Raw genomic sequence first — 27,996 nt, 5'->3', positions numbered from 1 at the left:
AAATGTAAGAGGTTGATACAGAAAGATTTTAAGAGAGCATTGCAAATTCCTTTTTTACTTTTAGTTGATTGATCAGAACCAGTATCTAAATATGGCTTAAATGAATTAACTGTAAAGAGTAAACATGAATTAGTAGTTTATTTTTTCTTTTTCTTTATGAAAATAAAAACAATATCTGATCTACTAGTTTGCCATCTCTAGTTATACTAAACTACCAGTAACAGCTGACTAAGCCAGAGGTGCTAAGGACTTTTTCCCTAGTACAGAGATGACTGCTTTTGTTTGCCTTTTGGTTCTGCATATGTTACTTAGGTCTGGTTTAGTGATAACTGAAATATCTTGTGAATGCCTAATAAATATTTTTGGTACCTACTATATCACCTTTGGGGGAGAAAAAACCCTTTTTCTCTACCCTCATAGGTTTAGTTACTGGGGATTGCTAATTAAATTGACAAATGCCAGATTAACAAAAGAAAAGGTTTACTCCTCATATATACACAGGAATGTCACAGAAAAGAAGTGAAAACCCAAAGAAGCAGTTAGGCTTGAGAGCTTGTATGCCATATTTTTTTCTTTTCTTTTCTTTTAAATTGGACTATAATTGATATATAACGTTATATTAGTTTCAGGTCTACAACATAATGATTTGATATATGTATATATTGTGAAGTGATCACAAGTCTAGTTAACATCTATCATCACATATAGTTACAATTTTTTTTCTCATGATGGGAACTTTTAAGATATATTCTCTTAGCAACTTTCAAATATACAATATAGTATTATTAACAGTGGTCACCATGCTGTACATTATATCCCTAGGACTTATTAATTTTATAACTGGAAGTTTGTATCTTTTTGCCACCTTTACCCATTTCACCCATCTCTCATCCCTTTCCTCTGGCAATCACCAATCTGTTCTCTCTATGAGTTCTGTTTTCTTCATTCTTTTTCTTTTTTTTCAGATTCTATGTATAAGTGAGATCATACAGTATTTGTCTTTCTCTGTCTTATTTCACTTAACATAATGCCCTCAAGGTCCATCCATGTTGTCACAAATGACAGGATTATCTTCTTTTTATGACTGAATAATATTCCATTGTATATATTTTCTTTTTCTTTCTTTTTTTATTGGCCGAGCCGCCTGCTTGCCGGGATATTAGTTCCCCAACCAGGGATCGAACCTGGGCCACAGCAGTGAAAGCCTGAAAGCACCGAGTCCTAACCACTGGACCTCCAGGGAATTCCCTCCATTGTATATATTTTCTTTATCCATTCATCCATCAGTGGACACTTAGGTTGTTTCCATATCTTGGCTACTGTAAATAATGCTGCAATGAACATGGGGGTGCATATATCTTTTTGAGTCAGTGTTTTCATTTTTTTGGGATAAATACCCAGAAGTGGAGTTGCTGGTTCATACATTAATTCTATTTTTAATTTTTTGAGGAGCCTTCATACTGTTTTCCATAGTTGTTGTACCAATTTACATTCCCACTGACAATACACAAGGGTTTTCTTTTCTTCACATCCTTGCCAACACTTGTTATTTCTTGTCTTTTTAAAATTTTTTAATTTTTGACTGCGTTGGGTATATGTTGGTGCGTGCGGGCTTTCCCTAGTTGTGGCGAGCGGGGTCTACTCTTCGTTGTGTTGTACGGGCTTCTCATTGTGGTGGCTTCTCGTGTGGAGCACGGGCTCTAGGTGCGCGGGCTTCAGTAGCTGTGGCACATGGGCTCAGTAGTTGTGGCGCATGGGCTCTAGAGCAGAGGCTCAGTAGTCGTGATGCACGGGCTTAGTTACTCCGAGACATGTGGGATCTTCCCAGACCAGGGCTCGAACCCATCTCCCCTGCATTGGCAGGCGGATTCTTAACCACTGCACCACCAGGGAAGCCCTTCTTGTCTTTTTGATAGTAGCCATCGTAACAGGTGTGACGTGATATCTTGTAGTTTTGATTTGGATTTTCCTGATAATTAGTGATGTTGAACACCTTTTCATGTAACAGTTGGCCATCTGGATGTCTTTTTGGAAAAATGGCTATTCAGATCCTCTGCCCATTTTTTAAAATTAATTTATTTTTGGGCCACATTGGGTCTTCGTTGCTGTGCACGGCCTTCTCATTGCGGTGGCTTCTCTTGTCACGGAACATGGGCCCTAGGCGCGCAGGCTTCAGTAGTTGCAGCACACGGTCTCAGTAGTTGCAGCACGTGGGCCCTAGAGTACGCGGGCTTCCGTAGTTGTGGCGCCCGGGCTTAGTTACTCCGCGGCATGTGGGATCTTCCCAGACCAGGGCTCGAACCCGTGTCCCCTGCATTGGCAGGTGGATTCTTAACCACTGTCCCGCCAGGGAAGTCCCCTCTGCCCACTTTTTATCAGATTTTTTTGCTATTGAGTTGCATAAGTTTTAAAATATATTTTATTTATTTTTTATTTTTTAAATTATTTATTTATTTATTTGGCTGTCCTGGGTCTTAGTTGCAGCACACAGGATCTTTGTTGCCGTGTGTGGGATCTTCATTGCGGCATGAGGGATCTTTAGTTGTGGCACACGGGATCTTAGTTGCGGCATGCAGGATCTAGTTCTCTGACCAGGGATCGAACCCGGGCCCCCTGCATTGGGAGCGCAGAGTCTTAACCATTGGACCACCAGGGAAGTCCCTAATATATTTTAGGTATTACTGTCTCATCAGATATATGATTTGCAAATATTTTCTCCCATTTGGTAGGTTGCTTTTTCATTTTGTTGATGGCTTCCTTTGCTGTACAGAAGCTTTTTAGTTTGATGTAGTCCCACTTGTTGATTTTTGCTTTTGTTGCCTTTGGTTTTGGTGTCAAATCCAGAAAACCATCGCCAAGACTAATGTCAAGGAGCTACCTTCTGTTTTCTTCTAGGAATTTTATGGTTTCAGCTCTTATATTTGAGCGTTTAATCCATTTTGAGTTGACTTTTGTGTATGGTGTAAGATGGTGGTCCAGTTTCACTCTTTTGCATGTGGCTGTCCAGTTTTCTCCACACCATTTATTGAAGACGCTGTCCTTTCCCCTTTGTATGTCCTTGGCTCTTTTGACATAAATTAATTGACCTTGTGTGTGGGTTTATTTCTGGGCTATTTCATTCCATTGACACATATGTCTGTTTTTATGCTAAATACCATACTGTTTTGATTGCTTTAGCTTTGTAATATAGTTTGTGTTCAGGAAGTTTGAAGCCTCCCGCTTTGTTATTCCTTCTCAAGATTACTTTGACTATTTGGGGTCTTTTGTAGTTCCGTGCCAGTTTTAGGATAGTTTCTTCTATTTCTGTGAAAAACGCCATCGGAATTTGGATAGGGATTGCATTGAATCTGTAGATTGCTTTGGGTAGTATGAACATTTTAACAGTTTTTCTTCCAATCCATGAGCGTGGAATATCTTTCCATTTAGTTGTGTCTTCTTCAGTTTCTTTCATCAGTGCCTTATAGTTTTCAGTGTAGAGATCTTTCACCTCCTTGGTTAAATTTATTCTTAGGTATTTTATTCTTTTTGATCCAGTTGTAAATGGGATTGTTTTCTTAATTTCTCTTTCTTATGGCTCATTATTAGTATAGAAATGCAATTGGTTTTTATATATTGATTTTGTATCTTGCAGCTATACTGAGTTTGTTTATTAGTTCTAACAGTTTTTTTGGTGGAGTCCTTAGGGTTTTCTATATGTAATATATCGTCATCTGCAAATAGAGATAATTTTACTTCTTCCTGTCCAATTTGGATGCCTTTTCTTTTTTTTTTTTTTTGCCTAATTGCCCTGTCTAGGACTTTCAAAACTGCTTTGAATAAAAGTGGTGAATAAAAGTTGTCTTGTTGGGCTTCCCTGGTGGCACAGTGGTTAAGAACCCGCCTGCCAATGCAGGGGACACGGGTTCGAACCCTGGTCCAGGAAAATCCCACATGCCGCAGAGCAACTAAGCCCGTGCACCACAACTACTGAGCCTGCACTCTAGAGCCCGTGATTCACAACTACTGAGCCTGCGTGCCACAACTACTGAAGCCCGTTTGCCTATAGCGTGTGCTCCACAACAAGAGAAGCCACCACAATGAGAAGCCCGCACACCGCAACGAAGAGTAGCCCCTGCTCGCCACAACTAGAGAAAGCCTGTGCACAGCACAAGACCGAATGCAACCAAAAATAAATAAATAAATAAATTAATTAATTAATTAAAAAGTCTTGTTCCTTAAAAAAGCTTTCAGCTTTTTATTATTGCATATGATGTTAGCTGTGGGCTTATCATATATGGTCTTTATTGTGTTGAGGTATGTTCCCTTTGTACCCACCTTTTTTTAAAAAAACATTTATTTATTTGGCTGCCTCAGGTCTTAGTTGTGGCATGTGGGATCTTCTTTGTGGCATGCGGGATCTTTAGTTGCATCATGCAGGATCTTTCAGTTGTGGCATGTGGGATCTTTAGTTGCAGCATGCAGGATTTTTAGTTGTGGCATTGAACTCTTAGTTGCAGCATGTGAGATCTAGTTCCCTGACCAGGGATCAAACCTGGGCCCCCTGCATTGGGAGCGCAGAGTCTTAGCCACTGGACCACCAGGGAAGTCCCCCCTCTGTACCCACCTTGTTGAGAGTTTTTAATCATTAATAGATGTTCAGTTTTGTCAAATGCTTTTTCTGCATCTATTGAGATGACCATATAACTTTTATCCTTCATTTTGTTAATGTGGTATATCACAACATGGTGCTTTGTGGATGTTGAACCATCTTTGCATTCCTGGAATAAATCCCACTTGATCATGATGTATGATCCTGTTAATGTATTGTTGAATTCAGTTGGCTAATATTTTGGTGATGATTTTTGCATCTGTGTTCATTGGAGATATTGGCCTTTAATTTTCTGGAAGTATCCTTGTTTAGTTTTGGTTTTAAGGTAATGCTGACCTCACAAAAATGAGTTTGGAAGTGTCCCTTCCTCTTCTATTATTTGTAAGAGTTTGAGAAGGATTGGTATTAATTCTTTTTAAAATGTTTGGTGGAACTCACTAGTGGAGCCATCTGGCCCTGGACTTCTGTTTGTTGGGGTGATTTTTGATACTGATTCAATCTCCTTGCTAGTAACTGGTCTGTTCATATTTTCTATTTCTTCATGATTCAGTCTTGGTAGGTTGTATGTTTCTAGGAATGTTTCCATATCTTCTGGGTTGTCCAGTTTTTTGACATGTAATTATTCATAGTGGTCTCTTATGATCCTTTGTATTTCTGTGGTATCAGTGCTAATGTCTTCCCTTTCATTTCTGATTTTATTTGAGTCCTCTCTCTTTTTTTCTTGGTAAGTCTAGCTAAATATTTGTCTATTTTTAAAATCTTTTTGAAAAACCAGTGAGAGCTTGTATACCATTTTAAGAAAGGGTGATAAATTGTGGAGAAGTGACTAGACAAAGTTAAAAGGATTTGGGATTCTAGGGGTAGTAAATTGTGGGAAGGTAAATATATGGGGAAATTAATGGAAGATAAGGGTCGTTTTAGTAAGGTTTGTTTATGCAGACTCCAGTTGGTGCTGTCTCCTGTGTTAAAAGTCATTTCTGGTGATCGAGTCATTCTCCTCTTCCTGGTATGGGAGAGGGAGATGTCTTTACAAATAGAAATATATGCCCTGCCTTTAGACAGAAAAGGGGAGGGCAGAGAGTTCCTTTTGTGTCTGCTGTTTCTTAATGGCCTTCAGCTCAAAATAATCCTCATGCCAAAGTGGCATACTTTGGGGTGGTATATTCTGATCCCCTTTGCTGAGGCATGTTTTATTCTGTAACACATATGGCCTTCTGAATAGGTTGTAGGATTGGAACCTGAGCCTCTTCTTTATCCTAGCTCGTTTTTTTGGTTTCAGGGTACAATTCAGCTATATATAAAACCTTTTGTACATGAACAAAAAGTGGTAGTGAAAAAAAATTCCTTTTTGATTTGAACACAGGCCTGATTAGATTAGCAGTTCTTGAACTTTTTGATTTGGGACCCTTTACACCCTTAAACACTATTGAAGACCCTAAAGCGTTTTGGTTTATGGGAGTTATGTCTATTGTTACTGTATTAGAAGTTAAAACTGAGAAAATTTGAAAATGTTTACCTTATTCATTTAAAAATAACAATAACAGGGACTTCCCTGGTGGTCCAGTGGGTAAGACTCTGCAATCCCAACGCAGGGGGCCTGGGTTCAATCCCTGGTCGGGGAACTAGATCCTGCATGCATGCTGCACCTAAGAGTCCACATGCCGCAACTAAGAATTCTGCATGCTGCAACTAAGAAGTCCGCATGCCGCAACTAAGAGTCCGCATGCTGCAACTAAAAGATCCCACATGCTGCAATGAAGATCCTGTGTGCCGCAACTAAGACACGGCGCAGCCAAAATAAATAAATTAATGAATTTTAAAAAATAACAAAAATAGCAATAACAAAACCATTACATGTAACATAAATGACATTTTAAATGAAAAATAATTTCCAAACAAATTTAGTTAGAAGAATGGCATTGGTTTACACTTTTTTCGAATCTCTTTAATCTCTGGTTAATAAAAGGCAGATGGATTCTCATATTTACTCCTTTTTTAAAATTTTATTTATTTTTTGGCTATGTTGGGTCTTCGTTGCTGCATGCGGGCTTTCTGTAGTTGCGGCGAGCAGGGGCTACTCATCATTGCAGTGTGCGGGCTTCTCATTGTGGTGGCTTTTCTTGTTGCAGAGCACGGGCTCTAGGCGTGTGGGCTTCAGTAGTTGTGGCACACGGGCTCTAGAGCGCAGGCTCAGTAGTTGTGGTGCATGGGCTTAGTTGCTCCGAAGCATGTGGGATCTTCCCAGACCAGGGCTCGAACCCGTGTCCCCTGCATTGGCAGGTGGATTCTTAACCACTGTGCCACCAGGGAAGTCCCTTTACTTCTTTGCGAAGTGTGATATGTTTTGGTTGAAGTCTATGAAGAAAAGTCTAGTCTTACACAGATAGGTAATTGCAAAAGGGAGGGATATTTTAATATAATTAATATTAGTGTTTAAGGTCTTCCTTGACACTTTACCAAAACTTTGATAGTTTCTTAAAGATTAGTTGAAATGTGGAATCAAGAACCATATCAAAGAACTTTTCAAACTCTGTTATATTACAATCCATTGGTCTATCTTGTACTTTAATGGATTTCTTACCCATGTATGATTTTATAACATCATGAATTGTTGTAGTCCATTTGGGCTGCTATAATGAAAATACTTTAGATGGAGTGGCTTATCAACAGCAGAAATTTATTGTTCACAGTTCTGGAGGCTGAGAAATCTACAATCAAGGCTCAGTCAGATTTGGTATCTGGTGAGAACCCACTTTCACATTCATAGGTGTCTGTTCTCCCTATGTCCTCACATGGTGGAAGGGGCAAGGGAGGTCTCTTGGGTCTCTTTCATAAGGATACTAATCCCATTCATGAAGGCTCCACCCTCATGACCTAATGACCTCCCAGAGACCCACACCTCCAAATACCATCATGGTGGGAGTTAGGGTTTAACATAAGAATTTTGTGGAGATATGCTGGGCTGCACCCTGCAGGCTTGCAAGCCCTACCTGTACTTGCTCTACCTCAAGACTGAAGACAGAGCCTGGAGTCAGCGATAGAGATATCAGTGGTTTCATAAGTGGGTGAATCTTACATAAACAGCAGACAGCTACCGGAGGAGGGGGAGCGGAATGATTCACATCAGGTTGGCTCATTGGTTACCAGGGAACCAACAGAGGCGCACACGCCTTTGATAAACTGTCATAGTGGAGATAGTTCTGATCTAAAGATTAAAACAATCACTAGCTGGTGCGGAGCAGGTGATTGCCTAGATTCTATGATTAAAAGGGAAGGTCAGGGGCTTCCCTGGTGGTGTGGTGGTAAAGAATCCTCCTGCCAATGCAGGGGACACGGGTTCGAGCCCTGCTCTGGGAACATCCCACATGCCGCGGAGCAACTAAGCTCGTGCACCACAACTACTGAGCCTGAGCTCTAGAGCCCGCGATCCACAACTATTGAGCCCACGAGCCACAACTACTGAAGCCCGTGTGCCTAGAGCCCGTGCTCTGCAACAAGAGAAGCCACCGCAGTGAGAAGCCTGTGCACCACAACGAAGAGTAGCCCCTGCTCACCGCTTAGCCCGCATGCAGCAACAAAGACCCAACACAGCCAAAAATAAAAATAAATAAATAAATATATTTTTTTAAAAAAAAAAGAAGGAAGGTCAGTCACGTGTGTAGGTGTAGGTGAAGCAGGGACTGGTGGAGCAGGGGATGTACAGAAAGCAGGAAAACAGCTGTCTTGGGTGGCCTGGTCATATAAGATACAAACATTCAGCCTATAGCAGTCTTTTTGAAAATATTGGTTGACTGGATTATGTAGGTCTTCCAGGTGTTTTCACATTGCATTCTGCAATATTAAGTAATATTAATATCACTGTTGACCTCAGCAGAAAAGTTTTAAAGTTACTGGGAAGTTTTCAAGTTTTACAAAAATTGTAATATTCTTTTGAAAACTCTTTTATCAATGGCAACAAATACTGTCCGTAGTTTTCTGTAAAGTGAGAAGCTTTATTTATTTTTAGGAAAAATGTCTGCCAAATACCCAAGTCTGAATAATTATAGTTTGTTAGCCACTTATAAAGTTAAAAATAGAGTTCTATGGAGAAAGTAGCTTGCAAGTCAATCTCTTAAGTGTTTTTCTTCAAGATAACTGTCATTGCATTGTGCAGAACTGCTTTATATGTATTTTTCATTTTGTCACACAGAATATTAAAAAGATGTGTACCCAAGGGTCAAGGTTTATAAAATTTTAAGGATATATATTTTAATAAAATAAAGCTAGAGGTGTAATAAAATTTCTTACTGCTTTATGTTGGACATTTTTAAGTCCAACTGACTTTTTTTTTAAACTCAGGTGTGTGATAGTGAAGAACAGAGTGACTAGACTGATGAAATAGTACAGTCTGCTTCCACTGCTTTGATTTATCTTTTATCCAAGATGCTTATACACTATCAGTGAACCATAATTAAGTGAAAAAGGAAATATTAATATGAAAATAGTTTAGACCTTGTATATTCCCTGAAAAAGCCTCAGGGGCTCTCGAGGGTTTGTGGATCACACTTTGAGAACTGTTGCACCATTATCAAGAGAAGAGTGCTTTGTCTATGTCACGACCATTTTATTTTTTAATTTTATTTATTTATTTATTTATTTATTATTTTTATTTTTATTTTTTAATATTTATTTATTTATTTATTTATGGCTGTGTTGGGTCTTCGTTTCTGTGCGAGGGCTTTCTCCAGTTGTGGGAAGCGGGGGCCACTCTTCATCGCGATGCGCGGGCCTCTCACTATTGCGGCCTCTCTTGTTGCGGAGCACAGGCTCCAGATGCGCAGGCTCAGTAATTGTGGCTCACGGGCCTAGCTGCTCCGCGGCATGTGGGATCCTCCCAGACCAGGGTGCGAACCTGTGTCCCCTGCATTGGCAGGCAGATTCTCAACCACTGTGCCACCAGGGAAGCCCTATTTTACTTATTTTTAAAGCTTTTTTAAAAATTTATTTATTTATTTTTTGAGTGTGTTGGGTCATCGTTGCTCTGTGCGGACTTCCTCTAGTTGTGGTGAGCGGGGGCTACTCTTCATTGCGGTGCGTGGGCTTCTCATTGCAGTGGCTTCTCTTGTTGCAGAGCATGGGCTCTAGGCGCGTGGGCTTCAGTAGTTGTGGCTCGTGGGCTCAGTAGTTGCGGCTCACAGGCTCTAGAGTGCAGGCTCAGTAGTTGTGGTGCATGGGCTTAGTTGCTTCACGGCACATGGGATCTTCCTGGACCAGGGCCTGAACCCGTGTCCCCTGCATTGGCAGGTGGATTCTTAACCACTGTGCCACCAGGGAAGCCCCTGTCATGACCATTTTAGTAGAAATCACCTTAGCCATTTATTTGGTATTGTGTAGGAAGACAAAAAGAAAAGATTCTGGTTGTACAATTTTAAAAAATTTTTCTAATATATACAGAATATAAAATTTATAATTTTAACCGTTTTAAGTGTGTAATTCAGTGGCATTAAGTAAATTCATAATGTTGTGCAACCAGTACCACTATCAATTTCCAGAATTTTTCATCATCGCTAACAGAAACTTAGTACCTATTAGACAATAATTCCTCCGTTCTCCCCACCCCACAGTTCCTGGTAACCTCTATTCTACTTTCTGTCTCTATTAATTTGCCTATTCTGGATACTTCATATAAGTTGAGATAAATATACAGTATTTATCCTTTTTTGTCTGGCTTATTTCACTTAGCATTATGCATTCAGGATTTATTCATGTTGTAACCTGTATCAGAATTTCATTCTTTTTTAAGGCTGAATAATATTCCTTTATATGTGTATACCACATTTTATTTGTCTGTTCTTCTGTTGATGGACGTTGGTTTGTTTCTGCCTTTGGCTATTGTGAATAATGCTGCTATGAACACTGGTGTACAAGTATCTGTTTGAGTCATTGCTTTTAATTCATTTGAGTGTATACCTACAAGTGGAATTGCTGGATAATCTGGTAATTTTATGTTTAACTTTTTAAGGAACCACCAAATTGTTTTCACAGCATCTGTACCATTTTTACATTCCCAGCACCAATGCACCAGGGTTCCAATTTCTTCAGATGTTTGCCATCATTTGCTATTTTCTGTTATTTTGATAATAGCCATCCTAATGGGTATGAAGTGATAACTCATTGTGGTTTTGATTTGCAGTTCTCTAATAACTAATAATAATCTTTTCATGTGCTATTGGCCTTTCGTATATCTGCTTTGGAGAAATACTATTCAAGTCCTTTGCCCATTTTTTAAATTCAGTTGTTTGTTTTTGGTTGATTTGTTCTTTATGTATTCTGGATATTAAACCCTTGTAGATCTATGATTTGCAAATACTTCCTCCCATTCTGTGAGTTGTCTTTTTCACTTTTTTGATGGTGTCCTTTGATGCACAAAGGTTAAAAAAATTTTTTTTAACTTCATGTTTTGGCCACACCTCGCAGCATGCGGGATCTAGTTCCCTAACCAGGGATCGAACCCATGCCCCCTGAAGTGGGAGCGTGGACTCCTAACCACTGGACTGCCTGGGAGGTACCTAAAAGTTTTAAATTTTAATGAATTCCAGTTTATTTTTTCCCTTTTGCCTGTGTTTTTGGTGTCAAATCGAAGAAATTATTACCAAATCTAATGTTGTGAAGATTTCCCTATATATTTTCTTCTAAGATATTTATAGTTTTGGCTCTTACATTTAGAACTTTATACAGTTTGTATTAATTTTTTTTTTATAGCGTGAGGTAGGAGTTTAACTGCATTATTTTGCATATGAATATACAGTTTCCCCAGCCCCATATGTTGTAAAGACTTTCCCAAAGATGGTCTTTGGACTCTTGTCCTAAAGCAGTTTACCATATACATATGAAGGTTTATTTCTGATTTGTCAGTTCTGTTCCATTAGTCTGTGTGTCTGTCCTTCTGCCAGTATCATCCTGTTTTGATTACTGTAGCTTTATAGTAAGTTTTAAAACAGGGAAGTGTGAATCTTCTAACCTTGCTCTTCTTTTTCAAGATTATTTTGGTTATTCAGGGTCCCTTTTAATTCCATATGAATTTGATTGCTTTTTCTAGTCCTACAAAAAGCCTATTGCAATTTTGATAGGGATTACATTGGATCTGTAGATTGCTTTTGTCCATCTGTGAACCTGGGATGTGTTTCTACTTATTTATGGAATTGTTTTCTTAATTTTCTTTCAGATTGTTCATTGCTGGTTTATAGAAATATAACTGACTTTTATGTGTTGATCTTGGACCACTACAACTTTGTCAAACTTATTTATTAGCTCTAGTCGTTTTTTTTTTAATTAATTAATTTATTTTTGGCTGTGTTGGGTCTTCATTGCTGCACGCAGGCTTTCTCTAGTTGCAGCGAGCGGGGACTATTCTTCATTGCAGTGTGTGGGTTTCTCATTGCGATGGCTTCTCGTTGCGGAGCGCGGGCTCTAGGTGCATGGGCTTCAGTAGTTGTGGCATGTGGGCTCAGTAGTTGTGGCTCGTGGGCTCTAGAGCACAGGCTCAGTAGTTGTGGTGCAAAGGCTTAGCTGCTCTGCGGCATGTGGGATCTTCCCAGACCAGGGCTTGAACCCGTGTCTCCTGCATTGGCAGGCAGATTCTTAACCACTGTGCCACCAGGGAAGCCCAGTACATTTAACTTTGATACAATACTTTAATCTCCTATTTGTACATTATTTGTAGATTATGACCAAAGAAATAATTTTTTTACAGCATTGTAGCCCCTGAACACTTTCTTTAATTAAAAAAATCAAAGTGAATATTTGAAAGTTTTTTTAAAAAGTCAGAAAACACAACAAATTAAAATGAAAAATTATTCATAACCATTTTTGTTTTTGTTTTTTTAAAACATACATAAATAAAGCATGCATATATAGGTAAAGTGCTCTCCTGTGTTGCTCCCAACATTCCTGTTGTATACACTATTAGCAGTTTGTGTATTCTTCCAGATGTTTTTATGCATGTATATACATACACACAAACATATATGTGTATATGTTTGTTCTTACGTCTACATATTAAAAACTGGATTTGAAACATCTTTATATATTGCTAATATTTTAAAACTTGTAATATACTTTTTCAAAATGGGAAGAGAAGTACTGTTCATTGTCTACTAGATAGAAACAAAAGTGCTAGGTATTTTATGGATACTTATGTAGGAAGGTATTGGGTTGGCCAAAAAGTTCCTTTGGGTTTTCCTGTAAGATCTTATGAAAAAACCTGAACAAATTTTTTGGCCAGCCCAATATTTGCTCAGGAGCATTTAATTTATCACTCAGCACTGCAGTGCTTACTCAGTGCAAGAATCACTTTGTCAAGGGGTTGAAAGGTAATTAATGTACCCTAATTAGCTTCTCCCTTTATGTGTTCCACTTGACCTACTTAAAATGTATGTGATTTGTAATTTTTCCCTTTATTTATAATATCATAATCTGGAAGTGACATATAGATAAAAATATGCTTATCTCCATGTAATAAGAAGGTTATGTAAGGTAAATTTTTACTTACTTTTGTCCAGTAAATTCTATAATTTACATGGGAGGGAGATCAACTGCTAGAGAAAGCAAAACATTTAGTTTGAAGACTCAATTTAGTTGAACTAAATTTGAACATACTCATGATTTTAAGAATGATGAATTATCTTGAAGTTTATCCTTTTGGATTATAAAGTTCATAAGTATAAAGACTGTGTCTGTCTAGTTCATTGCTATATTCCCAGCTTTTAGAACATAGAAGGTATTCAGTAAATACTTGTTTAATATATGTATGGAGGGATGATAGATGAGAATGTAGAAATAGGCCAGTATTTCATTCATTCTTAATTGTGTTCTTTTAGCAACTTTATGTAGGAACAGCTTTATAATCATTTCATTCTTCTTATATTTCTGCAGATGAGAAAAGCAAGTTATAAGGAGGCTATGGGAGCCCTCTGTAATACATGTGACGTGGTCATTATCTGTTTGGTGGTGGTGGAGCTATCAGTAAACTGTCATTATCCATAAATAGCAGATTCCCCATGCTGCTGGTCAACTCAGTTCAGTATAGAGCTCCCCCAGAGAAGGAATATAGACAGCAGCAAGTCTCAGTGGCTCCTTTTGGTGATTAGGTTGTAACCTACCTGCTGATTGAAGGAGGCGAATTGGTTCTTGTTGGGCCCTCCTGGTCATGGCATTCAGTTCAGTAAGGACTAGGTTTGAGAAGCCCAGTGTTTGAACTTGAAGTTTCCCCAGGAGAGGATCAATTGTTCCTTTTGCTGGGTTTTCATTGCACCTTACTTTACTTTTATTATAGTTATTTACCTCATTCTGCTGAGAGTTATGGTTAGGTGTTTCTAAGTGTCATTCCCTCTAGATTTGTTCTTTTGAGTGCCTTGTCTTTGTACCTTTCATAGTGATAGCAAAGTGCTTTTGTATAGCACACGTTTAAACTGTTAATCCTTATACGTAGAAGAATTTTAAATTCTACAAAATTATAGTTCCAACTGTTGCTACTTTTATAAGCCACATCCTTTTCAAAGAAGATAGGTATAAATAAGTAGCCAATTAGAAAAAAAACTATGGATTATAGCAAGCTCTCCCCCATCTAGTGATTTCAGAAGTCTGATTTTTGTTTTTAAAACAGCTTTATTGAGATATAATTCACATACCATACAATTCATCCACTTAAAAAGTATATGATTCAGTAGTGTTTAATATATTCACAGAGTTGTGCAGCCATCACCACAAGCAATTTTGGAACATTTTCATTACCCCCAAAGAAACCTGCATACGTAACTGCATACATTAACTGTCATTCCCTTTTCCCCTTCAACTCAACCCTAGGCAACCATTATTCTACTTTGTCTTCTATAGATTTTTATGTTCTGGACAATGGAATCATATAATATGTGGTCTTTCATGACTGTTTTTTCACTTAGTCTAATGTTTTCATGGTTCATCCATGTTACAGCATGTTTTATTCCTTTTTACTGCCTTTTAATTTATAATTAAATACTAAATATAATATTTAATTATATGTATATGTATTCACACACACAACATTTTATTTATTCATTTGGGTTGTTTCCACTTTTTGGCTATTATAAATAATACAGCTATGAACGTTTATATACTAGTTTTTGTATGGTTGTATGTTCCATTTCTCTTGAAATATACAGATAGGATTGAAATTGCTGGGTTATATGGTGACTGTATGTTTAACCTTTTGAGGAACTACTAGACTGTTTTCCAACCAGTTGCATCATTTTACATTTTCATCAGCAGTGTATGAAAGTTCCAATTTCTCCACATTCTCACCAACACTTGTTATTATCTGACTCTTTGATTATAGTCATCCTAGTGGGTATGAAGTGGTATCTCATTGCAGTTTGATTTTCATTTCCGTGATGCCTAATGATATTGAATATCTTTTCATGTGCTTGTGGGCCATTTGTATATCTTCTTTGGAGAGATGTCTATTCAGATCCTTTGCCCATTTTTAATTTTAGTCACTTTTTTTTCTGTTAAGTTGCAAGGTTCTTTATGTGTTCTAGATACAATTTTTTGTCAGGTATATCATTTGGCTCTTAACATTTAGGTCTTTGATCCATTTTGAGTTAATTTTTGCATATATGGTGTGAGATAGGGGACCAACTGCATTCCTATATTCACATCGTTCCCCTTTCCCCACAGTATTATCTATAACTTTTTTGTTAATTAAAAAAGAAGTTTTTTTGAAACAATCTAAAACTTAAAGAAAAGTTGCAAGTGCGATACAAAGAACTTGATTTCTTGAACCATTCAGAGTAGGTTGCCGACATGATAGTCCATGATGACCATGTTTGTGTGTATTTCCCACCAATAAGAACATTCTCCAACGTAACCACAATACAACTATCAAAATCAGAAAATTAACATTGATGCATTACTACCATCTCATCCTCAGATCCCATTCAGGTTTTGCCATTGTCCCAGTAATGTCTTTTATAACAAAAGGAGCCAGTCCAGACTCACACATTGTATTTAATTGTCATGATTCTCTAGTCTTCTTCAATCTGGAACAGTCCCTCAGTCTTTCTTGACTTTCACGACCTTAACATTTTTGAAGATTCCAAGCCAGTTTTGGTTTTTTTTTTTTAGAGAGAATCTTTTTTTTCTTTTAATACATTTATTTATTTTATTTATTTATTTTTGGCTGTGTTGGGTCTTCGTTGCTGCGTGCGGGCTTTCTCTAGTTGCGGCTAGCGGGGGCTACTCTTCGTTGAGGTGCATGGGCTTCTCATTGCGGTGGCTTCTCTTGTTGCGGAGCACAGGCTCTAGGTGTGTGGTGCACGGGCTTAGTTGCTCCGTGGCATGTGGGATCTTCCTGGACCAGTGCTCGAACCGTGTCCCCTGCATTGGCAGGCGGATTCTTAACCACTGCACCACCAGGGAAGCACCAAGCCAGTTATTTTGTAGAATGTCTTTCAGTTGTGGTTTGTCTGATGATTTGTCTGTGGTTTGTCTGATTTCCTCATGATTAGATTCAGTTTATGCATATATGGCAGGTATTTGGCAGAAGTGATGTTGTGTCCTTCGTGATATATCCTGTTGGGGGCCTGTGATCTCACCATTACTGTTGGTAGTAACCTTGATTAGTTGATTAAGGTGTATTTGCCAGGTTTCTCCACTATTATATTAGTCTTTTTCAATACTTTTGTGATTAATAAGCATTTGTGGGAAGGCCTTCGAAATTATATGTCCTCCTCCTCATTAATCTTTCAGTTGTTTCATTTATTTATTTATATCTGTGTGGACACATAGATTCCTATTTTGTTGAATGGCTTATATTCCCTTACTATTGTTATTTGTATTGATGCTCCAGTTATCCCAGATTTGGTAGTGGGAGCCCCTTCAAGCTGGCTTCTTTGTTCTTTTGTCATGGCCCCTCATTCTTTGAGTACTTGGTTACTTTTTAGCACAACATAATGTTCCAGGTTCATTTGGTACTTGCTCTGCCCCACCTCAACCATTTCTCCAAAGAGCCCTGGTTCCTTTTAGTAGAGAATGGCATTAGAAACCAAGATCTGGGTGCTAGGTGTGCGTATTAGGATTTTGCTGATCCCAAGGCCTCTCAGGGGACAGAGCTAGGGAATAGTTGTATTTTCTATAAGTACAGACATTTATATCTATCTATCTATCTATCTATCTATCTATCTATCTATCTATCTGTTGAAGTCCATGGGTTCACATCAATAGCTGCAATTGCAGTCCAAACCAGAGGGTTCATTCTATTTCTCTACCTTTCCATATTTGTAACTTCCTTTTTAGACTGTGAGAACCCCAGCTCCTATTATCTATAGTAGTTTTACTTATTTGATCCATTTCTCTATATTACCCAGTCTTTCATAGTTATTGCTACATTCTGCCTACTCCCTCCCATCCCCTGCCCAATTAGAAACTCTTTGCATCCTAATCTGGCTTTACCCCACTGTGTTGGGATGCCCACCTCCTAGGACCGTGTCCTTGTTAGCTTGGTCTCCAACACTGTGCCACCCGGGCCCCAGGCCACTGCCCTTCTTCTTCACTCACCTTCAACACCCCAAGCCAAGTTGCCCTCTTGAGGATTCCCTCCTCACCCTGCTGGAGCTCTGAGATCCTTGCTGTGCAGCTGCCCTCAAGCATGGACATAGTCCTCCCTCACCTGCTTTGGGCTCTGACACCAGCTCTTGGCCATCATGACCAGCTCTCCCTTAATGGCTTTTGGACTGAATTGTTTGTGAAGGGGCTTCATGTTGTCTTTTGAGAGAGAAGTTTTTTGGACATCTGTTTAGACTTAAAAGTTTATTTTTTTTCTAATTTAGAACTATTTTATTTGAAGAGATTTTCTTCTATAGTTCTAAACACAAAACGAATGCTGTTTGACTGCTTCAAAGGTATCATTGTATTTAAATGCATCATGTGATATATTTACATTTTAAGCCACGCTTGAAATTGAAGACTCAATACAACCCTTTTTAAAAAAATAAATTTATTTATTTATGGCTACATTGGGTCGTCGTTGCTACGCGTGGGCTTTCTCTAGTTGCAGCAAACAGGGGCTACTCTTCATTGTGGTGCGTGGGTTTCTCATTGTGGTGGCTTCTCTTTTTGCGGAGCACAGGCTCTAGGTGTGTGGGCTTCAGCAGTTGTGGTGCACGGGCTTAGTTGCTCCACGGCATGTGGGATCTTCCCGGACCAGGGCTCAAACCCGTATCCCCTGCATTGGCAGGCAGATTCTTAACCACTGCACCACCAGGGAAGTCGCAATACAAGCTTTTTATTATTTTTTAAATTACTTAATATATTGTGTGTGTGTGTACAAATATACATATATTTTTTTAGCCTTTTTTTTTGAATTTTTGAATTTTATTTATTTTTTATATAGCAGGTTCTTATTAGTTATCCATTTGATACGTATTAGTTTGTATATGTCAATCCTGATCTCCCAATTCATCACACCACCACCACCCTACCACTTTCCCCCCTTGGTGTCCATACGTTTGTTCTGTACATCTGTGTTTCTATTTCTGCCCTGCAAACTGGTTCATCTGTACCATTTTTCTAGGTTCCACATATATGTGTTAATATACGATATTTGTTTTTCTCTTTCTGACTCACTTCACTCTGTATGACAGTCTCTAGATCCATCCACGTCTCTACAAATGACCCAATTTCATTCCTTTTTATGGCCAATACAACCTTTTTAACAAAGAAAGTATTAGTTGTAACAAAACATAACTATTCATTCTACAGATTATCATTTTTCCTAATATGACCACTAAATATAGAGCCCCTATTAAGTTTTTTTTTTAGAAATGCAAACTACATTTCCCTTCTCTTTACTAGTAATAAACTATGACATCCATTTGACAAAGCACTACCCAACCCTACCAAAGTCATTTCTGCAACTTTTGCAACTCAAAATTGACCATCTTTTACACTTAATCTGTCTCCTGTAAGGAATGGATGTAAATGGTTATGTCAAGTGCAGAAGTCAGTCTGTATCAATTGGCGTGTATTTTATATTGTGTTCTTAAGTTAACACCAGAAAATGAAAAATAAGTACTCTTATGTGAATGAAACATACCCGTTGATAGTTATCACAAAGGCAGAATCAACTGATTTTTAGTCAGGACTAGTGTCTCAATGTCCATTTCTTTATTAATGCTTTTTATGGAAGTGTGTTAAAAGCATAGGTATAAATGCACACGTGAACAGCTTACTTCTCTCCCAATACCCACTTGCCTGGCCTTGCTCCTCCTTTTCATGGGATCAAGCTACTGAGCCCTCAGCTACAGAGGCTGTGGTGCCTAGTCAGTATTTTTAAATAAAGCAGATCTCATATCATCCTTTTCTGAAAAATGAAGTACAGAGAAGACTATGGAAAGTAGTGAGAAAGAGCATACTGTGAAAAACAAAAAACCAAAACCATAGGATGTGATGTTCAAATTTAGAGAAGAGCTGGTTCATGATAATTGTCAGTAAATCATAAAGTAGGGAGCAGATTGGGCCAGGACTGGAGAGGCAGGAAGGCCAGGGAACCCCAGTGCGCCTGACAAAAGTGGGCATGCTCCAGATGGACAGTCTAATTACGAACATCACGGCAAACATTTTCACAAAGCTGTAAACTCTTCAAGGCCAGGGACGGTGGCTTACTCAAGTCTGTATCCCCACTTCTTAGCACTTTCTTGCACATGATAGACATTTAATAGGTATTTCTGGGAACCAGGGAACTGAGCTGAATCAGCTCACTGCTTTCAAAGCCATTTTGGGTGGTGTCTATTCATGCAATTCATTCACTCCTCTGCCTAAGGCAGGGATGACAAACAGACTTCATCTCACTCTGATGGACTGGTAATGGATGCCTGGAAGCATGAATGACACAGATTTTGGGGGACTTCCTTGGCAGTCCAGTGGTTAAGACTCCGCGCTTCCACTGCAGGCATCACGGTTTCAATCACTGGTTGGGGAACTAAGATCCCCGCAGGCCACGCGGTGGGGCAAAAAAAAAAAACTGCATAAAGAAAAAATGACGTGGATTTTGAGACCAATTCCTGGCATGGAGGAAAGGAGTGCCGCTCATTCACAATGCCACCTTGAAAGAATGGTGGCACAGACGTTCTCTATTCCCCACCCCTGGTCTAGGAGAAAGGAGTCCAATGAAAAGTTAGTATTTTATAAGAAGGAAGAAAACGCAAATAGCTCAAATATTTCATTTTTTCAGGCAATTATTCGTAGAGTTCTAAAAGGATTATTTCTTTGGCTAATGTTTAACATTTAACATAAAATAACTCTTAATTTGATTTATAATTATTTGAATCATAATGTACATAGGTTAATGAGCTGTGTTTGACTGAGGAAATTAGAAAACAAATAATAATTTACATCTACAAAATAATAATATTCATTTCTCTTCTAGCTCTTCCACCAAAGCCACCGAAGCCAATGACTTCAGCCATTACAAATGGAATGAAGGACGGTTCTGTTTCTCTTCAGGATGCAGAATGGTACTGGGGAGATATTTCAAGGTAACTAGAAGGGTACTATAATTGAATGAAGTTTAGAAAAATAATTTTGAGATTAAGAGTTAAAATAAAACATTTTTAATGCCCCACAAGTTGTCATTTAAAGATTACCATTTAAAAAATTGTTTAGGAGAACCTTTCAAATTTTCTAAATGCTTTTCTTCCCACAAAAAAAGTGACAAGAAAATCTTTCAATTATGGCTGTGATTATTACTTTTAATACTGTATTGAGGATAGACTTCTGAATAAATGAAACCTATACATTTAGGTTAGGTGCATGTGTTTTAGGATAAAAGATATTTATCTGTACTTAATTTTCCTTACTTTTCTGTTTCTAAGGCAATGGTTCCACAATCTTTGCATGCACAAGCATCATGGGGTAGGGTCCAGGAATCTGCATTTATAACCTCCCCAGGTGATTTTTATGCACCCTTCACACACCTCCTTTTGAGAAACAGGACTCTAGGATAGATTTGCTTTTTGGGTAAAATGTGGTTTTGGAAAGCTTTGAACTTACAGAAGGAAAAAATATATATGTATATATATTTTAAAATTTGAACATTGTATTTTCTTGTTTTTAAAAATTCCTATCCATTTCTGCCAAGTCAGATTCCAGGTTGCTTCTATATTGCTCAGTATGCTTGTCCTTCTCTTTCTCTTGTCTATTCTCTCCCATTACAAAGTAGCACTCATTTCTTTTTTTTTTCCTTATCATTTTAACCATCTTTAAATATACAGTTCAGTGGCATAAAGTACATTCACATTATCGTTCAACCATCACCACCATCCATCTCTGGAACTCTCATCTTCCCAAAGTGAAGCTCTGTACCAATTAAACACTAACTCCCCTTTCCTCCTGTTCTCCCCAGCCCCTGGCAAGCACCATCCTGCCTTCTCTTTCTATGAATTTGACTATTCTAGTTACCTCATATAAGTGGAATCATATAACATTTGTCCTTTTGTGTTTGGCTTATTTCACTTAGCATAATGTCTTAAAGGTTCATCCATGTTGTAGCATGTGTCAGAATTTCCTTTTTAAGGCTGAATATTATTCCATTATATGTATATACCACAATTTTATTTATTCATTCATCTGGACATTTGGCTTTGGTGACTATTTGGATTGTTTACAGCTTTGGGCAATTGTGAATAATGTTGCTATGAACATTGGTGTATAAATGTTTTTTCAAGTTTCTGCTTTCAGTTCTTTGGGTGTATACCCAGAAGTGGAATTTCTGGGTCATATGGTAATTCCTTATTTAATTTTTTAAGGAAGACTTAATATATTTCATATTCAAATTGATCAGAAAATTTAAATTTTAGCAGTGTACAATAAAAGTATTTAAATACTAGTATTATTTATATATATATATATAAATATATATATATATAATATATATATATATATAATATATATATATATATATATATATACTAGTAGTATTTAAATACTACTTAATTTATATTTTAAGACCATGTGGTTCTATAATTCAAGGTTCTTTTATGCCCTGCCATTTTCTTTGAGTCTTTTAGTGTTGTTCCTTAAAGTCCTAAACCAACTCTGCAGAAGGAATTTGTTATCAGTATAAATGCAAATTGGAGAATATTATATTAAAGGTTGTGAACTGAGTAAATTATCCCCACTCTGATCTGACCCAGCTGCCACTGTTGCTTAAATTTAATCTTCTTTCTAAACAGCTGTTGTTTTTTTCTGAAACTCTACAAGTTCATACCTGCCTAAGGAAGCCCTAAAGGCTTAATGGAAACACTATTCCCTACAGACAGTTGAAACCTGGAAGAGTTTAAAAATCAAATACCCTTCCTTAGATTGCATAACACCAAAAATCAAAACAGAAAGAAATACCTAGGGGGAGGAACTAAATGACCTCTGGCAGCCCCCATAATTCTATAACCTTAGACGTACCCACCTCCCAACTAGTCTTAGTGATAATATGTGAAAAGAACAACCAACACTTACATTTTTTTCATTTTTCCTATAATTCTGTTCTTCAGGGAGGAGGTAAATGACAAATTACGGGACATGCCAGATGGTACCTTCTTGGTCAGAGATGCCTCAACAAAAATGCAGGGAGATTACACTTTGACTTTGCGGTGAGTATTTTTCAGCATTTTGGCTAGGGTTCTACTAGGATTATTTATTTATGGGTATACAAAGATTCCTGTATTTTATTCAAATCTTTACATACAAATTTTTTCATATTTTTATTTAATTTAGATACATAATTTTTAGTTTGGCTAACTGTTCTTTTTCTACACATTTAAATATTTAAATGTAATATTAAAAAGACAACAGTTTTTATTTTTAAAAAATTTTTTTAATTTAAAAAATTTTTATTTATTTATTTATTTATTTATTTATGGCTGTGTCGGGTCTTCATTTCTGTGTGAGGGCTTTCTTTAGTTGCGGCAAGTAGGGGCCACTCCTCATCGCGGTGCGCGGGCCTCTCCCTATCGCAGCCTCTCTCGTTGCGGAGCACAGGCTCCAGACGCGCAGGCTCAGTAATTGTGGCTCACGGGCCTAGTTGTTCCGCGGCATGCGGGATCTTCCCAGACCAGGGCTCGAACCCGTGTCCCCTGCATTGGCAGGCAGATTCTCAACCTCTGCGCCACCAGGGAAGCCCAGCAGTTTTTATTTTTATGTAGCAATAAAACAAAAAGGCTTAAAATCCCTAAATGTAATGAAGTAAGAAATATACTGTTGACCTTATGAGTGAAGGAGAGAAGTCATGGGCACAGCCTAAGGTTATTAATGATGTGCTGGGAATCCACCCCTCCAATAACTATTGTTTTCCTTAATACAGACTTCAGAGGGTAAAACTCAACATAATTTAGGCTGATGAGGATATGTAGAAGATAAAGCAATTCTCAGCCTATATCATGCCATCCATGTGGGCGTATTAGAATCTCATAATGTGAATGTATCATTATTTATATTTACAAAGATGGGATGTTATATATTTATAAAAAACTTTTTTTATAGATATATTTTTAATTAATTTTTGGCTGCATTGGATCTTTGTTGCTGTGCATGGACTTTCTCTAGCTGTGGCGAGTGGGGGCTACTCTTCTTTGCGGTGCGCAGGCTTCTCATTGCGGTGGCTTCTCTTGTTGTGGAGCATGAGCTCTAGGCACGCGGGTGTCAGTAGTTGTGGCTCGCGGCCTCTAGAGCGCAGTCTTAGTAGTTGTGGCACACGGGCTTAGTTGCTCCGCGGCATGTGGGATCTTCCCGGACCAGGGCTCGAACTCTTGTCCCCTGCATTGGCAGGCGGATTCTTAACCACTGCGCCACCAGGGAAGCCCAGATGGGATGTATATTTAAATAGGTTAGGAATACTGTATTAGATATTTCCACATTTAGTTTTAACAATTAACATAGCCTAAGGGCAATAAAGTCTTGTGATTTTTTTTTTTTAAAAAAAGGAATATCTAAAGAAAAGAAGAATGATAACAATAGTGACAATAACAACTTCCTTGTACTAAGCATTTTACATTCAATATCTATTTATCAAAACAACCTTATGAGGTAGGTATTATTAATATTTCCATTTTATAGATGAAGTAACTGAAGCTTAACTTGGTTAAGAAACTTGTCCTAAAAACACTTAGCTTGTAAGTGGCAGAGGATGAGTTCAAATCCAGACTTATCTGTCTCTTTGCTGCCTTTCCAACCTAGTATCTTTAGGAAAAATAATCCCATATTTTATGCTAGAAATTTGGGGTTTATATCAGTTTCTGGTAAAGACATTAATACCTTAGGACTTCAGTTGTGCTGAGGAATAATTAGTGTTCTACAGTGATTCATTCAACATAATTTTTTCCCATTCCAGTCAGGCTTCTGTCTCTACTACTCTACATGGACAGCTAAACCAATGGCCACTTCTCTCTTACCTTACCTGACCTCTCAGCAGCATTAGTCATAGACACTTCTTCTTAGAAACAGTTTATTGTCTTGGCTGTTGTGACATCACTCTCTCCTAATTTTCTTCCTAACTCCTTTGCTCAATATCCCAGGGCTCAGAATTGGGCCTCCTTTTCTCCTCTGTATTCATTCTCCCAAGGTGAGCTTGTCCTCTCCCATGGCTTTAATATACAGCTTCGTGGTGATGATTCATAAACCGTATCTCCAGCTCTGACCTCCTGAATTCCAGATGCATATATCCAGTTGCTACTTAGATAACTAGAGGACATACTAATTTTAATATAGTCAAAGCAGAATTCTTGATTTCTAATGCATCTCCTCTACCCAGACTGTTTCTCTTCTAGTCTTTCCTTTTTTCAGAAGCAGAACCACCATCTCTACAGTTACTAGAGCCACAAATCTTTTTTTCCTCCCTTTCCCTCAGCCTCACATCCAATCCATCATTAAACAAGTCCTGCCAACTCTACCTCCAAATCTACATCCATAATCTCTTCACACTTCTCTACCATCCAAATCTAAGCCACCATCTTCTTGCTTATATTTCATAGTTATCTCCTAACAGATTTGGATATGTAGAAAGTTGGGAGAGGAGGTTTGCAGGATTAGGTAACAATAGGAACAAAGATATGAAGGTGAGGAACTAGAGTCCTGTTCTGTGAGATGCAATCCCATTTGGCTAGAGGGTAACATTTGAAAAGAGGAAAAAGCAGTAGGGGATAGAAGGTTGGAAAAGGATCATGTTGAAGAGGGCCTTGAATTCTAAAATTTGGAGTTTGTGTTTATCATCATAGGGAGGCGGGGGAACCATTTCATTTTTTAAATAGGGAAGTTATATGATCAGACCCTATTTGAATAGAAAAAAATAAAAGAGGATAGAAACTAGTAAAGAGTTAGAAGGCTATTATTAATTGAGAGGGAATGATCATCCAGAATTAGATTTATTCTTTAATCATTTAATATTATTGAGTGACCACATTGTTCTAGGAAAAGAAAATGATGGACAAGCCAGACATGGTCTCTTGTCTATAGTGTTTATATTTGGGAAGGGGTATTAGTGGGGGAGAGGGAGACAAAATAAACACATAAAAAAGAAATGAGGGAGTTCCCTGGCAGTCCATTGGTTAGGACTTGGCGTGGCCCTGGGTTCAATCCCTGGTTGGGGAACTAAGATCCCGCAAGCTGCGAGGCACAGCGAAAAAAGAAATGAGCCTGAATCACTTTGTTGTACACCTGAAACTAACACAATATTGTAAATCAACTTAGTTCAATAAAAAAAAAAGAAAAGATAATTTCACAGTGTATGAAGTGCTATGTAGGGAATACATAAGGTTATCTGATAACAGAAAATGAGGAAAGGGAATTTCACATAGTTTTCAGGAGGGCCTCTCTGAGGATATGACTTTGGAAAACTGAAGGATTAGAAAGAGCCAGCCAGAAAAGTGTTCCAGGGAGAGGGAACAGAAAATGCAAAGACACTGATTTTGGAAAGATTTGGTGGATCCAATGAATACAGAGACCACTGTGCCTGGCTTCCAGTGTGAACCACAGAGTGGTAGGAGATGAAGCTGAAAGTGGGAAAGAGCCTAATGCAGAGAGCCTGATGAGCCATGGTAGGGAATTTGAACTTTATTTCTAAGTGCAAAAAAAATTAATAAAAGGTTTTAAGCAGGAAAATGACATGATTGAAAAATTAAATAAACTATTACCTAGGATGGTGGCTCTAGGAATGGAGTTGAGGAATCAAAGTAAGAGGCAATGTGGAGCTAAGAGCTAAAAGAATTTGATAATAGAAGAGGTATGAGGTTGAGGAGGAGTTAAAAGTGACTGTGGTTTGACCTTGCGGGACTTAGAATGAATGTGCCATTTATAGAAATAGGAGAGCCAGGAGCAGTTGATTCTTAGCTGCTTCAGAACTTCCAGGTAAAAATATATCTAGACTATGGCTAGAAATTTAGGTTTAATGCTTAGGAGAGAGTATAGGGCCAGAAAAAGATTCAGGTACCATCTATATAGAATAATTGGAATTTTAAAGAAAGAGTTTATTTTGGAAAAAATGGGTAGAGGCTGAAGGCAAATTTTTTTAGGGAATAACTGTGTTTAGCCGCAGGATGGAGGCAGAGAAAGAGCAGTCTAAGAGGTTGAGAGAAAAGAGTAATGTCCTAGAGGTCATGGGAGTATGAAATATTAAGAAGGAAGTGGGGACGGAGGGAAGGAAGGGAGTAGGGAAATTTCAGTCACTGCAAAGAATCTGAGCCTGGGATAGAGGAAGTGAGCAGAGTCTGAATTTGGTAAAAGTCATTGGTGACCCTCAAATGAGAGGAATGAGAGTGAAGTCAGACTGCAGAGAGTAGGTGATGAGAAAGTAGAGGTTTTTCAATTCAGTAACCATTTAAAAAATAAGCAAATAGTATTTATTGTAGAAAATCTGGATAGTTAACAAATCTTTAGGAATCTGATATATGCCAGGCATTGGGCCAGGTGCTAGGATATAAGAAGGAATAGCATGATTCTTCTGTTCAAGAAGATTACAGTGAGGGAGAGGCATAATTAAAAATCCACCATTCCGGGCTTCCCTGGTGGTGCAGTGGTTGAGAATCTGCCTGCCAATGCAGGGGACACGGGTTCGAGCCCTGGTCTGGGGAGATCCCACATGCCGCGGAGCAACTAGGCCCGTGAGCCACAACTACTGAGCCTGCGCGTCTGGAGCCTGTGCTCCACAACAAGAGAGGCCGCGATAGTGAGAGGCCCGCGCACCACGATGAAGAGTGGCCCCTGCTTGCCACAACTAGAGAAAGCCCTCGCACAGAAACTAAGACCCAATGCAGCCAAAAATAAATATAAAAATAAATAAAATTTAAAAAAAATCCACCATTCCACAATTCCTTCATGTCTTTGCTTCCCTCCTCCTTTGTTTAGAGTCCATGGTCCACTGTTAAAATTATCCTTGTGAATATATCCTCTCTCCAAACTTGCTCCTCTCTCCCTTCATAGTAGTCGTCTAACTATATTCCAACACTTGTTAAATTCAATTCTCCATCTATTTTTTGCTTATACCTGGGCAGCTGAATGTGGAGAAAAATACATCATGCTGATTGGTCTCACATTAACTTTGTGACTGCCAATCTTAAGTGGGCATTTAGCACTGCCCAGCTGAATTTGCATTTCCGCAATCCATTTGCTCTCTCACTTTTCCTAGATGATAATTTCGCATATTCTTTTTTTTCTCTTCAGACCACAACCCACCTCCTTCCCTTTTAACAAGCTGCTTCCTGTTTCTCTGAGGACATGGAAGCAGTTAGAAGACATAATTCCATCATGCTCCTGTTGCTATAGCTGTCAACATGAATGTGAATACTCTGCCTTTTTCCTGTTCCATTCATGTCCTTGTCCAAGATCCCGTTGTGGACTGGATCCCATCCCATCCCTCTAACCTACTCAAGGACATCACCCTAGGAATTATCTTGTCCTTTCTTTTGTATCAACAGTTTTTGTCTCTCTACTGAGCCGTTCCCATCAGTATATAAATATGCTATACTGTCCCTCACTTAGGAATAGTAAATAAAGAATACTCCCTTGACTCTCTCTTTCCAGCTATTTCCCTATTTCTCTGCTCCCATTTACAGCAGTATTCCTCAAGACAGTTCTCTATAGGCATTTCTTCTATCTCTTCTTTCATTCTCTTTAGTCCATTCCAGTCAGGCTTCCATCATTACCATTCCACTGAAACCATTTTGTCAAGATCACTTAGTGATTCTCTACTTTGCCAAGCCCCAAGATCATTTACCCAGTTGATTATTTCCTCTTTGTTGAAATGTTTTTTTTTTAATTGTTTTTTTGGATACCATTTACTTCATTAATTCCCCTCTTGGTTTCCTTTGCTGGTTCTTTGTCATCTCCCTGACCACTAAACATTGGTGTACCCC

General features: G+C 38.3%; 1 protein-coding gene across 1 annotated transcript in view; it reads left to right on the top strand.

Moving 5' to 3' along the window:
• PIK3R3 (phosphoinositide-3-kinase regulatory subunit 3) overlaps window positions 1-27,996 on the top strand; it is an 87,523-nt gene that overhangs the window by 28,512 nt on the left and 31,015 nt on the right. Inside the window, exons 2-3 of the mRNA XM_057552642.1 lie at window positions 20,028-20,136; window positions 22,147-22,245. Of these exons, the coding sequence (XP_057408625.1) occupies window positions 20,028-20,136; window positions 22,147-22,245 (208 nt within the window). The remainder of the gene's footprint in view (window positions 1-20,027; window positions 20,137-22,146; window positions 22,246-27,996) is intronic.

Source organism: Balaenoptera acutorostrata, chromosome 1, assembly GCF_949987535.1.
Source record: "Balaenoptera acutorostrata chromosome 1, mBalAcu1.1, whole genome shotgun sequence".
NCBI classification, from domain to species: Eukaryota; Metazoa; Chordata; class Mammalia; order Artiodactyla; family Balaenopteridae; genus Balaenoptera; species Balaenoptera acutorostrata.
The sequence above is the reverse complement of the archived record's forward strand: the minus strand, read 5'-3'. Positions and strand labels throughout refer to the sequence as shown.